This window comes from Olea europaea, chromosome 9 (assembly GCF_002742605.1).
Source record: "Olea europaea var. sylvestris chromosome 9, O_europaea_v1, whole genome shotgun sequence".
Classification (NCBI taxonomy): domain Eukaryota; kingdom Viridiplantae; phylum Streptophyta; class Magnoliopsida; order Lamiales; family Oleaceae; genus Olea; species Olea europaea.
Window position 1 is genome coordinate 9,433,991 of NC_036245.1, and position 16,400 is coordinate 9,450,390.

Here is a 16,400-nt window from a genome sequence, read left to right on the forward strand (position 1 = left end):
CCCATTATATAAGAGCAGTACATTCAACTTATGGCGCTTCTCAACATACAAAACTTCTCACCATCAACTCATTTGGTGAATCAAGTTCATTATACCATTACCCCTTGCATTACTAAGATTCAAATGCCTACAATTTCTGGTATATCTCCGTGCCTTTCTGTTTATGTATCAAAACCCAAAACTTTAGTAGACACACCTTGGATTCTAGATTCAGGTGCCACAGATCATATGATTTGTGAAACCTCTTTGTTCACAAGCATCACAAAGCAAGTATCCTACACTGTTACAGTTCCTAATGGCGACAATGTTGCTGTTACTCTCATAAGCACGACATAGATTTTGAGCAATTTAATCTTGCATGATGTACTTTGAGTTCCAACTTTTTCCTTCAATTTGATTTCAGTTAGAAATTTAACCACAACTTTGAATTGTTGCTTGATTTTCCTATCTCAAAATTGCTTTATCTAGGACCTTTTGACATGGAGAATGATTGGATTGGGTGAGGTGAGGTGAGGTATGGTTCGTATTGTCTACAGCTAAGTAGATTTTCACAATCACCTTTCATTGATTCTCTAACCAACATTAAAACTTCCACAGTAGTTGTAGTTCACACTGAAGAATTTGACCTCTGGCACTATAGATTAGGACACCCTTCATCCACCATTCTTAGCTCCCTAAATAGCCAACAAATTCCTATATGCACACAAAACACCAGGCCCTGCATGATTTGGCTTTTAGCTAAAATGCACAAGCCTCATTTCCCTATTAGTCAACACAAGTCAGAGAATGCTTTGATTTAATCCATTGTGACATTGGGGGCCATGTAATGAGATTGCATATGATGGTTCAAAATATTTCTTGACAATAGTAGAAGATTAAAGTAAATGTACCTAGATTTACACTTTGAATTACAAATTTGATGCTAGTGTTGCTTTGTAAGGATTTTGTAATATGATTGAAAATCAATTTGAGACAAAAAAAAATAAAAATAAAAATAAAATCATAAGTGACAATGGGGGTGAATTCAACATAAATAACTTTTACCTTGAAAAAGGGATTGTGCACTAAACCTCGTGTTGAAACTCCACAAAAAACTCTGTTGTGGAGAGGAAACACCAGCATATTCTCAACGTAGCAAGGGCCTTGAGATTTCAAAGTGGGATTTCTATGAAATACTGAAATGATTGTTTGTTCATTGCAGTTTACCTCATAAATAGAATTCCATCACCTCTTCTAAACCATAAAACACCTTTTGAACTTCTTCTCAACACAAAACCAAATTATTCCCATCTTAAGGTTTTTGGATGTTTAGCCTTTACCACTACATTGACTCAAAATAGGTATAAATTTAATCCAAGAGCCAAAAGGTGCATATTTTTGGGATATTCCTTTGGTATGAAAGGGTACATTCTGTTTGACTTTGAGACCAAGAAGACTTTTGTCTCACGAAGTGTTACATTCTATGAGAGCAATTTCCTTGCAAAAGCAATAACTTGTCAAGCATAAGTTACAAATCTGATCCATCCAATTTACTCTTTGTTCAAACACCAACCACAGATCAATCTCGATCCCTAGAACCTCAAATCTCAAAATCTGTCCGACCTTGCAACAAAATTAGTATACCGCCAAATGCTCCGAGTTCACCACAAATTATTGACAATCCATCAATAGCAGAATCAAATTATAAAGCCCCCTAAATGAGTCAGAATCAAGTGCAGAGAAACATTTGAATGAATTGGAAATCACAACCTCCATCCATTACTACAAGCCTTCACTTACCCAGACGATCCAATAGAGTAAAAGAAGGAAAAAAAAAAAAAAAAAAAAAAAAAAACCGTACAAGGGGAATTGGTTGCGATGGTGTCGAAATGGGCCGAAATCTAGCAGGTTGATTAGAAACGGCCCCCAAAAGAGTAAAAAAAAAAAAAAAAAAAAAAAAAAAAAAAAACTTCCATAGTTGTAGAATTTTTTATGTCAATAGACCATCTTATTCGGTCAACTTCAAGAGTACAAAGAGCAAAAGGCCCTTCCAACTTCAGGTAATCTTTTCCTACTTGAAGCAACTCTTTCATATCATAGATTGTCACAAGCACACAAAACCTTTACCAATCTATCACATCCCCATATAGAACCACACATATACAATGAGGCACTAGAATCATCAGATTGGTGCAAGGCAATGTAGAGTGAAATTGATGCACTTGAACAGAACCATACATGGGTTATCACAAATTTACCAAAAGGGAAATCAGCCATAGGTTGCAAGTGGGTTTTCAAGATCAAGTACAATTCACATGGATCTATAGAAAAATACAAGGCAAGTCTAGTTGCCAAAGGGTACACTCAACAAGAAGGCCTAGACTATCAGGAGACTTTTTCTTTAGTTGCAAAAATGGTCATTGTCAGAACCTTCTTGACAGTGGCAACCATTTAGGGTTTTTACTACAAGAATTTGATGTGAATATTGCCTTCTTACGTGAGGATCTTAATGAAGAGGTGTACATGGAATTACCTCAGGCTACTCAACCTAAGGCCTGCAAGTTGCTCAAAAGTTTATATGGTTTAAAGCAAGTTTCGTGGCAATAGTACTCAAAGCTATCAAATTTCATCACATGGCTTCGCTTTGTTCAATCGAAAGCAAATTACATTTTGTTTATAAATCCCAAGGAAGCTCTTTTACTATTATCTTGGTATATGTAGACAACATAATTGTGGCCAGCAATGACATACAACCTGTCGTTTCACTAAAGATGTTGTTGAATGAAAAATTTAGAGTCAAAGACTTGAGAGTATGTAAGTATTTTCTTGGAATTTAGATAGCAAGATCAGACAATGGAATTATGGTTTGTCAAAGGAAATATGCCTTCGATATATTGGCAAATTCAGGCACAATTAGTACTACAGCAGCAAGGATCTCTCTAGACCAGAATGTCAAGCTATTGAAGGAAGAAGGTAAACTGCTTGATGATCCATCTATGTATAGAAAACTTGTTGGAAAACTCCTTTATCTCACTGTAACAAGATTTGACATATCTTATGCCGTTCAACTTCTAAGCCAGTATATGGATAAACCTAGAATCCAATACCTGTATGCATGCACCACACAAGGTTCTTCACTGCATTAAGGCCCTGTTTGATTGCACAAACTTTTCATGGAAGTAGGAAATTAAATTTCATTTTCCACCTTTTTGCATGTTTGATTGGCCAAATTTTCTTGGCAATTGGTCACGTGACCCATTTTTCTACCTTTTTGAGGAATTAGTTTTCCCATGGGTTTGATAGTTTTTGGTTTTCTAGGTTTTTTTGAAACAAATTCTATCCCCAATTGTAACAAATTCTATCACTTTAATTGATAATTTTCATGAAAAATAAAGCCAAACGAATACCAAAAGATAAAAAATTTCAATGTTTTCCAAGTGAAAAATTATACAAATCAAATACATTTAATTGACAACTCCCTATAAAACAAGTTCTAGGCAATTCAATTCCTTGGAATTCGTTTTCTTACTACCCAAATTCCATTCTTGTAATCAAAGGGACCCTAAGAGAAGTCCTGGACAAGGGCTGTTGTATCCATCTTTATCAACACTACAACTTCAAGCCTATAACGATTCTGACTTGTGTGCATGTCCAGATACACGAAGGTATATCACGAGTTATTGAGTTTTCTTAGGATCCTCATTAATCTCCTGGAAATCAATGAAGCAAGATATGATTTCTATGTCATCTACGGTGGCAGAGTATAGTGCCATGGCAGGCACTTGTTGTGAACTAACATGGTTAAGATTCTTACTCAAAGACTTTACAGTATGTCATCCACAAGCAGCTTTCCTATATTGTGACAACAAATTAGCAATCCGTATTGTCACAAACCCAATCTTCCATGAGAGAACTAAACATATAAAACTTAATTGTCATTTAATTTGAGATAAAATTCAAGAAGGAAGTGCAGTCACTGAACATGTGAAGACAAATGAACAAGATGCAAACATTCTAACTAAAGCAGGCCAAGATGGGAGTAAAGGATATCTACTATCCATCTTACGAGGAGATGCTGAAGAGTGAATTGCCACAAGGAGAAGCCACGTAAATAGCCCGAGGAAGCATTCTAAAAGGAAAATACAACAAATTGAGTAATGAATAAGCTGCTAATAAAAGCATAGTGTATAAGAGATTATTTCTCTTTCCAATTCTGTTATGTAGCTTTTAGAACATCCATATTGTTATATAAGCTGTAAATATTGATACATTTGGAAAGGAGGGAGTGGTGAACTGCGTCCAAACGAGAAAGGAGGTACACAACCTTAAAGTTTAATAATAAGAGAACATTTGACTCTTTCTCTCCCTTAGGATTGGTCCCGCTCCCCCATATATAAGTAAGAAATTACAATTATTCGATAGTATTCGACCTCGATCCAAGTGCCACTTGTCACATCACTAATTTTTGATTAGCAGATTAGGGCTATAGTGGCACAATGATTACCTAGGTCATAGGTTTCGTCTACTCACGCTATTCCTTCCCATTAGCTATTTTGGACGATTGGAGGGCAAATCATTTATCCCTTGAATGATTGCTGCTTAATTAGAGTTAAGTCCTCTTAATCATTCAGTTAGTCGAACTTATCAGGTAAGCTTGATTGGAATAAAGTGTCGAATTCATTTGTTGAGTGCATCCAGGGTATGGTGGCCAAACTCAAAGTGGAAAAGGAAAAGGAAAAAGAAAACACGAGAAATAAATATCTATTGTACAAATAAACTTTAGAGTGATGTCTCGTTCGTTCTTTTGAAACTGGAGATGTATGTGTCTCATTATTTATAATTATCTAAAAGTAAAACTTGATTTTAAAATAAAGAGAAGACAGTAATGCACTACTATTTTCTTTTGGATTAATCATATCGTAGTTGCATTTGGGTTTCTCTACTTTAATTTAAAGCAATTAAATTACAAAACTTTAATTCAAAAGCAATTATCCCACATCGTTTAGACCTTATTAACATGTCTGCCAGAATTCATTGACATTACTCGTTTAATTTATCAAAAAGCCAATGTGTGCATCTTGGTCAGTAAATTAATAACAGAAGAAGTAACTGAACTTTCACTTCAATTGGAATTGGGTGACTGTACTTTCACCTAGTTACAATCGAGTCACTGAATTTTCATCAATTGAATTCTAGTGACTAAATGAGTCAATATATATATATATATATATTTATTTATTTATTAACATGAAATTTTTGCAAAATTTAGTGGTCATTCGTGAAATCATTTCCTGTTAATTCAATAGTTATTGCAAGTTCACACTATTTCATACATATTCAATAAACGAAGTGCAAATACCAAATAGGTTATAGAAAGAAATAATCAAAAAAAGGATATAGACAACAAAGAAGATATAGTGGCTTCGGCAAAAGTCAGCCGTTCTCATTATTTTTCCCTCCTGTACGTTGATGCTCCTGCTAGACCTAGCTCTATTTATTCTAAAATCTTCCATATATCAGTTGTGTCAACATGATTATGGTATTAGGAGGTTCATATCAAATTTTTATTTTTTATTTTTTTGCATCTATAGTTTGTGTCCAATAGATTCTCAAATTGCTCTATGAGTTTTTTTTTTTTTTTTTTTTAGTTTTTTGACGAAACTATGTTGTATTTTCCTTATTTGGTTCAAATTATATTTCTGATGTTGATTGTGTCTTGTGATATTGAATCCATTGTTTTTATTCAAATCAAATTGAGTTATTTTACTATTAATTGAATTCGAGTTTTTGAAATTAAAAAAATTGTTAATGTGTGGAGTAAGAAAGTGTATTATGGCTGTTGGGGGTGGAATAAAAGAGTGATATCCTCGTATTGAAATAAAGTTATGTGGAATGCTCTCTCCAAATTGAAGATCAATGACTCTATTGAAATTAGAATGAAAGTTTAATCACCTTTAGGAAAAGGAAAAAAAAATCCTACCTGCCTCGTTTTGTCCCGTCCCATTAGGTAACCCTCGAATCTACCCCGAATATGTTGCCATCCATAGACCCTAAGGACTTCAAGTTTAATTAACGTATTTTTTTTTTTTTATATTTTTATGTTGGTGTATAGTTTTCTAATGGTCCGTTTGATTGTAAGAATAAAATTTAGATGGAAAGAAAATGAATTTCAGAGAATTGAATTATCTATAACTTATTTTACTAGGAATTGTTAATTAATTATGTTTGATTTGTATAATTTTTCACCTGAAAATGTTGAAATTTTGAATCTTTTTGTATTCGTTTGACTTTGTTTTCCATGGAAATGATTAATTAAATAAATAGAATTTTTTACAATTGTGGATCAAATTTGTTTTCATTGCAAAAAAATAAAAAATAAAATAGCTGGAAAACACTTTTTCACCAAAACGAAAGGAAAACGAATTCCTTAAAAACCAAGAAAAAATGTCACGTGGGGATTGGATGAAAAATTAATTTCATGAAAAATTTTGCTGATCAAACAATATATTTTGATAAAAAATAATTTCATTTTCCATGAAATTGGCTCTTATCAAACAGGCCTAGGTTTATTTTAAAGTAATAATAAAAATTCCCTTCGTCTATTCTCTCTCTCTAAACTATCCGTCTCTCTCAAACAAAGGAACATAGGCGGAGCAATGGCGATAACCATTCAGGACCACATGTTACCAGACGACACCCACAACCTCTACGACGTCAACTTCTTCGGAGACATCATCCACACCCTACTAACTCACGATCCCACCATGGTCTCCCAATGGCTGTCAGAAATCCAGTCCAACCATCCCGAAAACCGCCGTCTGATAATCGGCCTCGATGTCGAATGGCGCCCAAACTTCAATCGAAACACTGAGAACCCAGTCGCCACCCTCCAGCTCTGTGTCGATCGCCGCTGTCTGATCTACCAACTCATTCATTCCCCTTCTGTCCCGCCCTCCCTTATTGACTTCCTGTCCAACCAGAACTACACCTTTGTAGGCATTGGGATTAAAGCTGACTTGGAGAAACTTGAAGAGGACTACGGGTTTGGGTTCAATGCGAATAACGTGGATTTAAGGAAACTCGCGGCGGACACCTATCAGATGAAGGAGTTGAATAATGCGGGGCTGAAAAATCTGGCAAAAGTTGTGCTTGGGAAAGAGGTGAACAAGCCCAGCAGAGTGACCATGAGTAGGTGGGATTACCGATGGTTGAAGCCTGACCAAGTGCAGTATGCTTGTGTTGATGCTTTTGTTTCTTTTGAGATTGGCAGGGTCTTGAATGCTGCTGGGTAAATTGGTGTTCAAGGTCAAATTACTGATGGGTTTAGCAGTTTTTACTTGTTTGTTTAATAAAAAAAAAAATAAAGTTTGTTTGGTGGATTTTGTGAAGGATTTTAAGGATGATGGTTTATGGCTTTATGCCGTTAACGGTGTTCTGTATTCTGGGTTTTAATTTTCTGATTCTCTCGCTTTATATCTTGTCTTGTAAATATGATTGTTGCACTTTCACTTCGGATGTGTGGAATTATGCTCTTCTGAGCTCCTCTTGCGTAAGTTCTTATTTTCTGAAAGTAAATTGGGATTATATATTGAGTTGTGTTCATGATTTTGTTGAGCTTGATCTTTTATTTGCTTTGTTTCTGGATAGTTTTCTTGATTAAGTTGTTTAATTTTTTAAAGGTTAAAAGTTCCATAGTTATTGAGAATGACTATTCTTATTTTCTCAAAATGTTTGTTGTAGGACTTGTCCTTGTGCTCAAATCTTGAAGGGAAAAGCCCCTTGTACAACCGCTGTACGTGGAGGGGTTGTAACACCCCTATTGGGGGGCGCCTGTGCGCCAAGCAGCTCCCGGTTGGTTTTGTGAATGAATGGGCTAATTGATAAAATTATGGGAAATACTATGTGTACATAATTTTTTTTAACTAAACTTGTACCTACTACTACTTAAAATAGGAGGGTGGATGCCACATTTGGGAATGTTTATGTTCACGTGGGACTGCGTGCATTGTGAGAGGGGGCAACTTTCGGTACCCCATTTAGTACAAATGAAATTTTCCTAATTGAAAATTACAGATACTAATAGAGTTAGAGATCCCATTTCATAACTTAGCCAATCCCTAAATCACCTTCTCCTGAATCTAGCCATTTTCTTCATTTCTCCACTCTCTGTACACAAAGTAGCCATCAGCCGGTTAACATCTCAGATGGCAGTCACCGGAGGAAAAAGAGGAGGATGAGACATGCAGCGGTGGTGCCTCAACTATCATCCAACGTTGCAAAATCGTTCGACGCTGCAAAATCGCATCGATGTGGGTGGTTTGCATTGTCACTCATGGCGTCTAGCCCAAAGCTACGGCATCGTGAGAGGCACCCCTTACCTAAGGTGGTACGAGGATCTTTTCTTTTTCTTTTTTCTTTTTTTTTCCCTATTTTTATTTGTCCCATGGCTGATGGAGGTGTTTGTTGTGGTGTGTGATGTGGATGGGATTGTGCGTTATGGTGGCACTGGTGGTGGTGGCTCCGTTGCGTTGGATCTGGTGGTGGTGGCGGCTCGTTGCAGTGGTGTATCTGTTGGTGTGCTGTGTTGACCTATTTGTCGTGAGGTGGTGGTGGCTCCAGTGGTGGCGATGCTCTGTTGTGGTGGTGAATCTGTTGGTGTGCTGTGGTGTTGATTGGTTATCATGAGGTGGTGGTGGCTCTATTGGCGGTGATGCTTTGTTGTGATGGTGGCTATAATGGTGATAGTGATAGTGGTTGTGGAGGTCGTAGGTGGGATGAGATGGGGTTGGATGTTTGTGACCAATTATTTGGTTGATTCTGACTAATAATTGGTTAATTTGTAATATGTGATCTAAAAATCGTGATTGTGACTCACAATTGATTAAGTTGTGATCAAAAAATTAATCGTAACCAATTATCTAATAATTTGCAATGAATAAATGAGTTGTGACAAATAATAGTTTTGATTCTGTGACCGATGAGTAATTTGTGACATATAAAAAATTTTATTTGTGATCGAAAAATAAGTGGTAATCAATAATTTGATAAGTTGTAAATAAAAATTAATCTGTGACTAATTAGTTAGATAACCATAATCAAATTATATAGAATTTTGACCTCAATATTTTTAATTAGTAAAATATATATTTAATAAATTAATTTATAAATAAAATTTTAAAATATTTGATTTTTGAAATTTGAAACTTTTTTTCTTAATTTTACCATGTGTCATACTTAATTTTTTATTTATGAATTTTTTTTTAAAATTATTTTGTGATCGAGTTCTTGTGAGGTGTTATAGGTAATTGAGTGGGCTAGAATTAGCTTTATTGAGCCACTAGTTAGCTTATTTGACAAGATGATATGTAAAGTAGGGGATAATATCAAGAAGACAATGAAAGTAGGTAAAATCTTGTCAATATAAAGTTTAACTTTGGAATGTGTGCACACTCAGATTGCTAGTGGGAAAGAGAAAGGATTTCCCTTGGTGAATTAGCCAAATGGGTTCATAAGAATTAAGCACCAGTCTAGTCAAATTATTAATGTAGATGATTGAAAATAACGGGACAAAATTAAGGCTCCCTTTAAGCTTCATTATTTTCTCATTAAAATAAAAAATGTGATTATTATCTATTAAATCAAGTTACCATATTTAACTTTTTTCTCTTGTGTGGAGCTCATAACGACTATATTTTTCATTCTCATTTTTTACAATAATGTGGTTCAAACGGGGCTAAATTAACTTCTTAAAGTAAATTTGATAGGATAATTGCTGAAAAATGTAAATAGAAGATAGTGGGTTTTCTTCGTTTGATGATTGTATCGAGACTTGAAAGTAATTTGTAGTTAATGGCTTTAGCTCCACCTCGAGTAGGGGACCAATTACCACCATTTATGGCCCTTCAATCAAGAGTTAGCCGTCCTTCGTCATATCAAGCTACAATATTGATCTCGATGCGTGTGCAACTGTCCTAATTGGAGAGTTTTGATTTGTTGCATAGGTCAATAGGTCAGATCATTATTTCACCTACATTGTAAGGTTATTTTCAGTATTGCACCAAAATTTACACAATTTTGTACCAAATTTTGCACCGAATTAAAATTCATCTCCAACCATTACACCAAATGAACAGTATTTTATTATTTTATCCATTTTTTTGATTTTTGACAATGTATTTAATATTTATTTATTTTATAATTATATAAATTACTAAATTATAACTTCGTTAAATTAACAAATCTATTATATTATTGATTATTAAATTGTTCACATGTTTTATAAATTATGTTAAATTGACGAAAATAATTGATTATATTATTAATTTATTATAAACAATTACGTTAAATTTTAAAAAATAATTATTAAATTAAAAATTTCATAATTATTATTAATTATATTATTAAAAGTAATAAAATTTAATAATGTAATTATTATTATTATTATTATTACGAAAATGATACAAATACCCTTAACCATTATCTTTGAAACATGAAAAAAGGGTAAAATCGACATTGTACCATTTGGTACAAAAAATGGTGCAATGAATAGTGTTGCACCAAATATGGTGCAACACTGTTCATGTTGCACCATTTTGGTGTAAAATGGTGCAAATGTTGAAGGGAGGTTTGCACCAAATTTTGGTGCAATTTGGTACAATAGAGCACCCACTGGAGATGGCGTAATTTTCGCATTGAGGACAATATTACTTTCTTTTGATTGATGGAGGTGTTGACGTCAGGTATTATACTTGTTCAATAATCATTTGTTGTATCATATTTGGTGACATCAACAATGGGACATCTTTCAAAGAGTAAATGTTTTCTAGTGCAAAATATTTTCGATTTAAATTATCACAAGTGCACTGTTTGTTACAAATAGTAAAATAAATTTTGAGTCCAAATATTATACCCACAGTGATTGTATTAATATAAGTTCAAATTAACTTAACTTTAAAAGTGTTAAAATTTGTGATTTCCTAAAACTAAATTGTGATCACTTAAATTACTATGAACGTTGAACCTTAATTATTTAAAATCAATATAAAGTTATAATTAAATGCAAGTTTTATAAAAGTATAATGATGAAAAGTGTACTAGGATCCCAAATTCCTTTATATCAATTCCCTTTAACATCAAAACTTATAAATTTGATAATATGATTTAATTATGAAAACTAATATTTTTAATTTGTTTAACAATCTCTCTCGATTAGAATAAAACTTATTTTTACATGTGACCTGACCATATTTTTATGACGAATGCGAACATATAAAATACCTTAAAGATTTATGAATACTTAAATATCACGTAAATATAGCGGTATATTTTTATCCTTTATCGAACTTTATGACAATTGATATTATTTCTAACTTATTTTCAATATTTCGAAGGTAAAACAAGCCTCAAAACACATACAAATATTGCGCATATAATTGTAGAGAAAACTAAATCCATATGAATCATTCAAGAGCTGGAAAACATGTTTTGAAAGAAAAAAAAAGTTTTAAAAGCTAACTGTTCATGATATAAGTTTCATCGTAATCTTAGCATAAAAATAATCTAGCTACTCATAATGTCGAAATAAACAAATAAAAATGAGAAGACATCACCAATAAATTGATGGAATGTAATTAATTTTCTAAATTGAAGTTGCCATCTATCTTCCAATATTTGGCCGTGTTTCGCAATTTCAACCGTCTGTCTTCTTTCAATTTCCAGCTCTTTTCTATCCATGCATATCTTTCCGTGCGTGTGTGTGTGTATATTAACCTTAGCCCCAATGTTATAGTCTTGTTAGGAATCAAAGTGGTAATTGAATTTGAGTCCAAGTACAAGTCTATGCTCGAGCCCATTTATACCTTATTTTTCTCCATGGAAAAATTAATTAGAAACCCGCATTTAAAGATCAATTTTCATAAACAAGAAGGATTAGTTTTAAATTCAAAATTTAGTGGTAAATAAGGTTAATTAAAATTATAAAATTAAAATAATTTATGTACCCACCCCAAACCCCACTATACCACAAAACCCCCAAATCATTTTTCTTGTCTTTTCTCCCTCTCTTTCTTTCCATTATCCCTTATCTCTGGCGGCTTCTCTTCCTCTCTTCCGATGCTGGGCATTGTTGCTAGATACACTCACGAGTCATTTCGGATCTGATATGATCTTTTGGGATGATGTGTATGGCTGTAGATGGATCGGATCTTTCTAAATCCAATCCAATCCGTTAAGAACAATTATCCGATCCGATAATCTAACGGATGTTTGATTGTTAAATCCATATCCAAATTGCTATGTTATCGAATACCCGATTCGATATCAAAAAAATTAGAAAGATAAAAATTTTATATTAGTTAACTTCTAAACCTTAGAAATGAAAGGCCTAAATAGCTTTTTACCCAATTCTTGTCCCACTTAGTTATAAATTATAAATTTTATGATAGTTTATTGAGTATCCAATATGGGAAGTGATAAGTTGAGAATAAGTAAAGCAACTCCAACTATTGGCTCGTTTCGTCGTTTAATTTAGAAAATATATAAATTATTATTTTTTATCTTATTTTAATTATTAAAAAAATTAAATCTCTTCAAATATGTTAATTAACAATATTATACTATTATCTAATATTATTTATTATTTAAAAGCAAAGTACAATACAAGTTTCAAAATTGAAAAATTACATGTAATAAATGATGCGATAATATGCAAAATATATTATATTATTATAATAAATCGGATTGAGTTGTTATCGGATCGAACTGATCTATATCCATATTTGCTTCATTTAGTTAACAGATTATTGAATTCGAATTTGGATTGGGTCATAGGATTGAGACCCTAAATCCATCTCCCATTAATTTCATCGAATTCGGATTAAAATCTAATTTATTGACAGCCATAATGATGTGGGTCGTTCGGGTTGTGGTTGGTGGTTATTTGTGGGTGATTGTTTGTGGTTATGGTGATTTTTTTATGGTCGATGAATTTTTTGTGATATGATCTTTTTAGCAGTTGTAGTGATTTTTTGGTGATCAATTTTCACCTCTTCATCCTCTCTTTCTTCTCTCTCTACTTACCAATTTTCTACAACATCTTTTTGGCACCACTATGCACAGCGGAGAAGAATTTCCTCTTCTGCTTGCGGTTGGGAATAAACTGTTAGATTTACTCTTTGAAAATGATTAGGTTTTGTAATCTGAGATTACTCATCGTTATTATGATTTGGAAGGGTGGATATTGGTTTTCTTTCTTCTTTTTTGAAAATGGTTAGGGATGGTTGTTGGTGTTTTGCAAATGGTGTCAATGATTTTTTTATGTGTTTTTGTTGGTGGTTCTGTTGGTGATGGTACATGCAGCGAGGTTCTGTTGCTAGTGGTGCATGTGGTCATGGTGAGGTTGGTTGTGTGCTTTTGGTTCTTGACGATGTTGGAAGTGGTGGTGGTGCCGAAAAATCAGTATAATCAAGTCTATCTTTATTATGACTCTCTTGACCAGATCTATTTTTAACTGTGGCTGTATGTAATTTGGTTACATGCCGTCACAAATTAGACTAACATGGTCACAAACAGTTATTCTGAATAAAAAGTTGGTAACAATTAGTCACTGACAACATTGGACAATGAAGGTAGTATTTATGATTGTGAATTTGAGTTGAAAGTGGTCATGTTGGTGAATTGGAGGTGATGGTGGTAATGAATGGTGGTGGATTATGTTGCTCATTTGCATTGTATTTATATTTGTTTGTGGTGACCCATTGTGACCAAGTATGTATTTATTGTAACTGATTCTATATTAATTATGATTGATTGTGACTTGATCACATATTGTCATAGTTCAAATTGTCCTTATCATAGACAATCGCACTAAAGATAAATTCGATCACAATTAGTTATACTAAATACAAATTTGATCGCAAATTGTCACATATAACACATGTATGGTCACATATAACATAGTTAATCACAAATCTGGCCATCTATGGCCATCTATTATGCACCATTGTTGCCAACATAATTTCTGGAGATTTTTCTACCATGAGCTGGGGTGTGGTGTGGTGTTATCTCAAATTTTCAATTTTAAAGGTGGTTCCGAGATTAGGTTAATGACTTAGTTACATACAATCACAAATTAGAGAGTCACAATGAACACAAATTTGGTCATAATTAATCTCATATAACACAGGCCTGGTCACAAATAATACAGTTAGTGACAAATCTGAGGAGCTCTCGTGGGGTTGGTGTGTAATTTAAAAAAAAAAAGACTTTTTAAATTTTTTGAATTTTTTTGAAGGTTGCGGATGGAGTGGAGTGAGGTGGAGTGGGTGGGGTTGGTTGGGGCGTGGTTCTGAGTTGGGGATGTAATCTTAAAAAACGTTTTCAATTTTTGAAAAAATATACATGTGGATGGGGTAGGTTCTATGGAGAATATAATTTAATAAGTTTGTTAATTTTTGAAGTGTAATTCTTATATATAGGAGCTATGTAATATCACTTTCTCCAATTTGTAATTCCTAATGGCCAATGCTTTTATTCTGTCTCGTGTGTCCTCACCAATTGCCAGCCAATGGATATTTTTCTTGTGGAAATTACACTAAAGCAGGTATTTAAAGATCACACTTTAAAAATCAGATATAAAGTATATTTAATAAAAAATCATGTGACAATTTAATATTTTAATATTAATAATCATATTAAAAATTCAACATCCACCAAAACACTCATCCCCCCCAATTTCAAACCCCAAATCATTTTAATACATCGGAATGAATCTACTCTCTGACTCCCCGTCTCCTCAACGAGATTCGTGAGTGGCGACATTACGCGCAACTCCATGCTCCAATTACCACTATTGCGATAGTATTTTGCGCTTTGCTTTGCATGCTACAATGGTCGTTGTAGCAATAGCGTCGTGGATGTGATTTTGGGGATGGCAATGATGTGGATGTAGTGTTTTCTTCCCTTTGATATGTCTGGGACGACTCTGTGCTCTAGTCGTTGTTGTGATGATGGTGCTATGTGCTCTGATTTGTGCCTAAAGTCACTGCTGCAGCAACGGTGACGTAGTGTTTCTTTCCTCCGATCTGTTGTGGGTTGTTTTGGGTGTTGGTGATAAGGTAGTGGTGGTGCTAGTGGTGAAAATCTAGAGTTTTTGGGGGTAAGTTGTGGTTGTTTGCAAATTGTAGTGGTGCTTGTAGTTGGGTAATGATGGTTGTGATGTTGGTTGCGGTAGTGAGGTGATGGTGATGTTGGCGGTACTGGTGGGGGTAGTAGTGGTTAACAGCGGTGATGATGGTGTTGGTGGTTGACGACGACAGTGATGATGGTTGACGGCGATGGTGTTGTGTCAATGGTAGTGATCTTTGTGGTGGTAATGGATGAAGAGTGTCTATGACTAACTATTTAGGTGTTTGTGATTAGCTACATGGTTGATTTGTGACCAAGTATTGGTAGTTGATTGGGATTGAGGGAGAGGGTGAAGTGTTTGGTGTATGTGACTTAAAAATTTGATAATTCGTGACTGAAAAATAATTTATCATCAACTAATTTGAAAATATGTAACCGTTAAGTAAATTGTGACCTATAAAAATTATGATTTGTAACCAATAAATAAATTTTGTCACCAATAATATTTTTAATTTGTGACCAATTAATTTGATAATATGTGTCCAATAAATAAGTTGCGACTCATAAGTATGTAACTGTAACCATTAATTGTATAACCATGATCTTAATATATGTAATTAATAAAATATATTTAATTATTTAGTTATCACATGAGATTTAAAAACTTAAACTTATTATCCGAGTTTTGAATTGGCCAATACTTTACACCTGAGATATGAATTTTTCCCATTTTTCTTCCCATTGCAAGTCCAAGTAAAAGAAAATCCCAGTTACATTAATGCTTGCTTCCAAATCCTCAATTCTTCCATGCAATGCAGGTTAGTCATTTTCTCTTCGACTTTGATTCTTTAACTTTTATTCAAGTGAGAGTTTGTCTACAAACTTCTATTTAGTACCCAACTGATCATTCTTTCTTTTCCAATTAGTTTGAAATGGGTCCTACACTGAAATAAAAGAAAACCAACCTAAGTAAAATATAATACCATGACTACATAAAAGTTTAGTAATATGAACCAAATATGTGTACAAACTGCACTTATCATTTTCTAATGATAGCGGAGCTTGGCTGAGCACGTTGAAAGAGCTCTTTCATTTAACAAATACCTACAAGGTGGCTAGATAAACTTTGATTGTGTCTAAAGAATGGTGGATCTTAGACAGTAGCGACATTTGGAATTTTAATGTTTCCATCAATATCGGTGTCAGAATAAGGTGACTTCATTACCTCCTCATTATTTTCAACATATAGTTGATTTCTGAGATCACATGACTATCATCTTTCATACTTAGATTGCATT

At 33.7% G+C, this 16,400-nt stretch overlaps 1 protein-coding gene across 1 annotated transcript; it reads left to right on the forward strand.

Moving 5' to 3' along the window:
* Positions 1–6,562: 6,562 nt before the first annotated feature.
* LOC111399601 (Werner Syndrome-like exonuclease) lies at positions 6,563–7,593 on the forward strand. Its single transcript, XM_023027004.1, has one exon. It carries the CDS (start codon positions 6,636–6,638, stop codon positions 7,269–7,271), a length of 636 nt encoding a protein of 211 aa, XP_022882772.1. The 5' UTR covers positions 6,563–6,635; the 3' UTR covers positions 7,272–7,593.
* Positions 7,594–16,400: the final 8,807 nt, after the last annotated feature.

What these genes read in the sequence shown, in the direction of transcription:
- LOC111399601 (XM_023027004.1), top strand. Translation starts at nt 6,636, where the DNA reads ATGGCGATAACCATTCAGGACCACATGTTACCAGACGACACCCACAAC.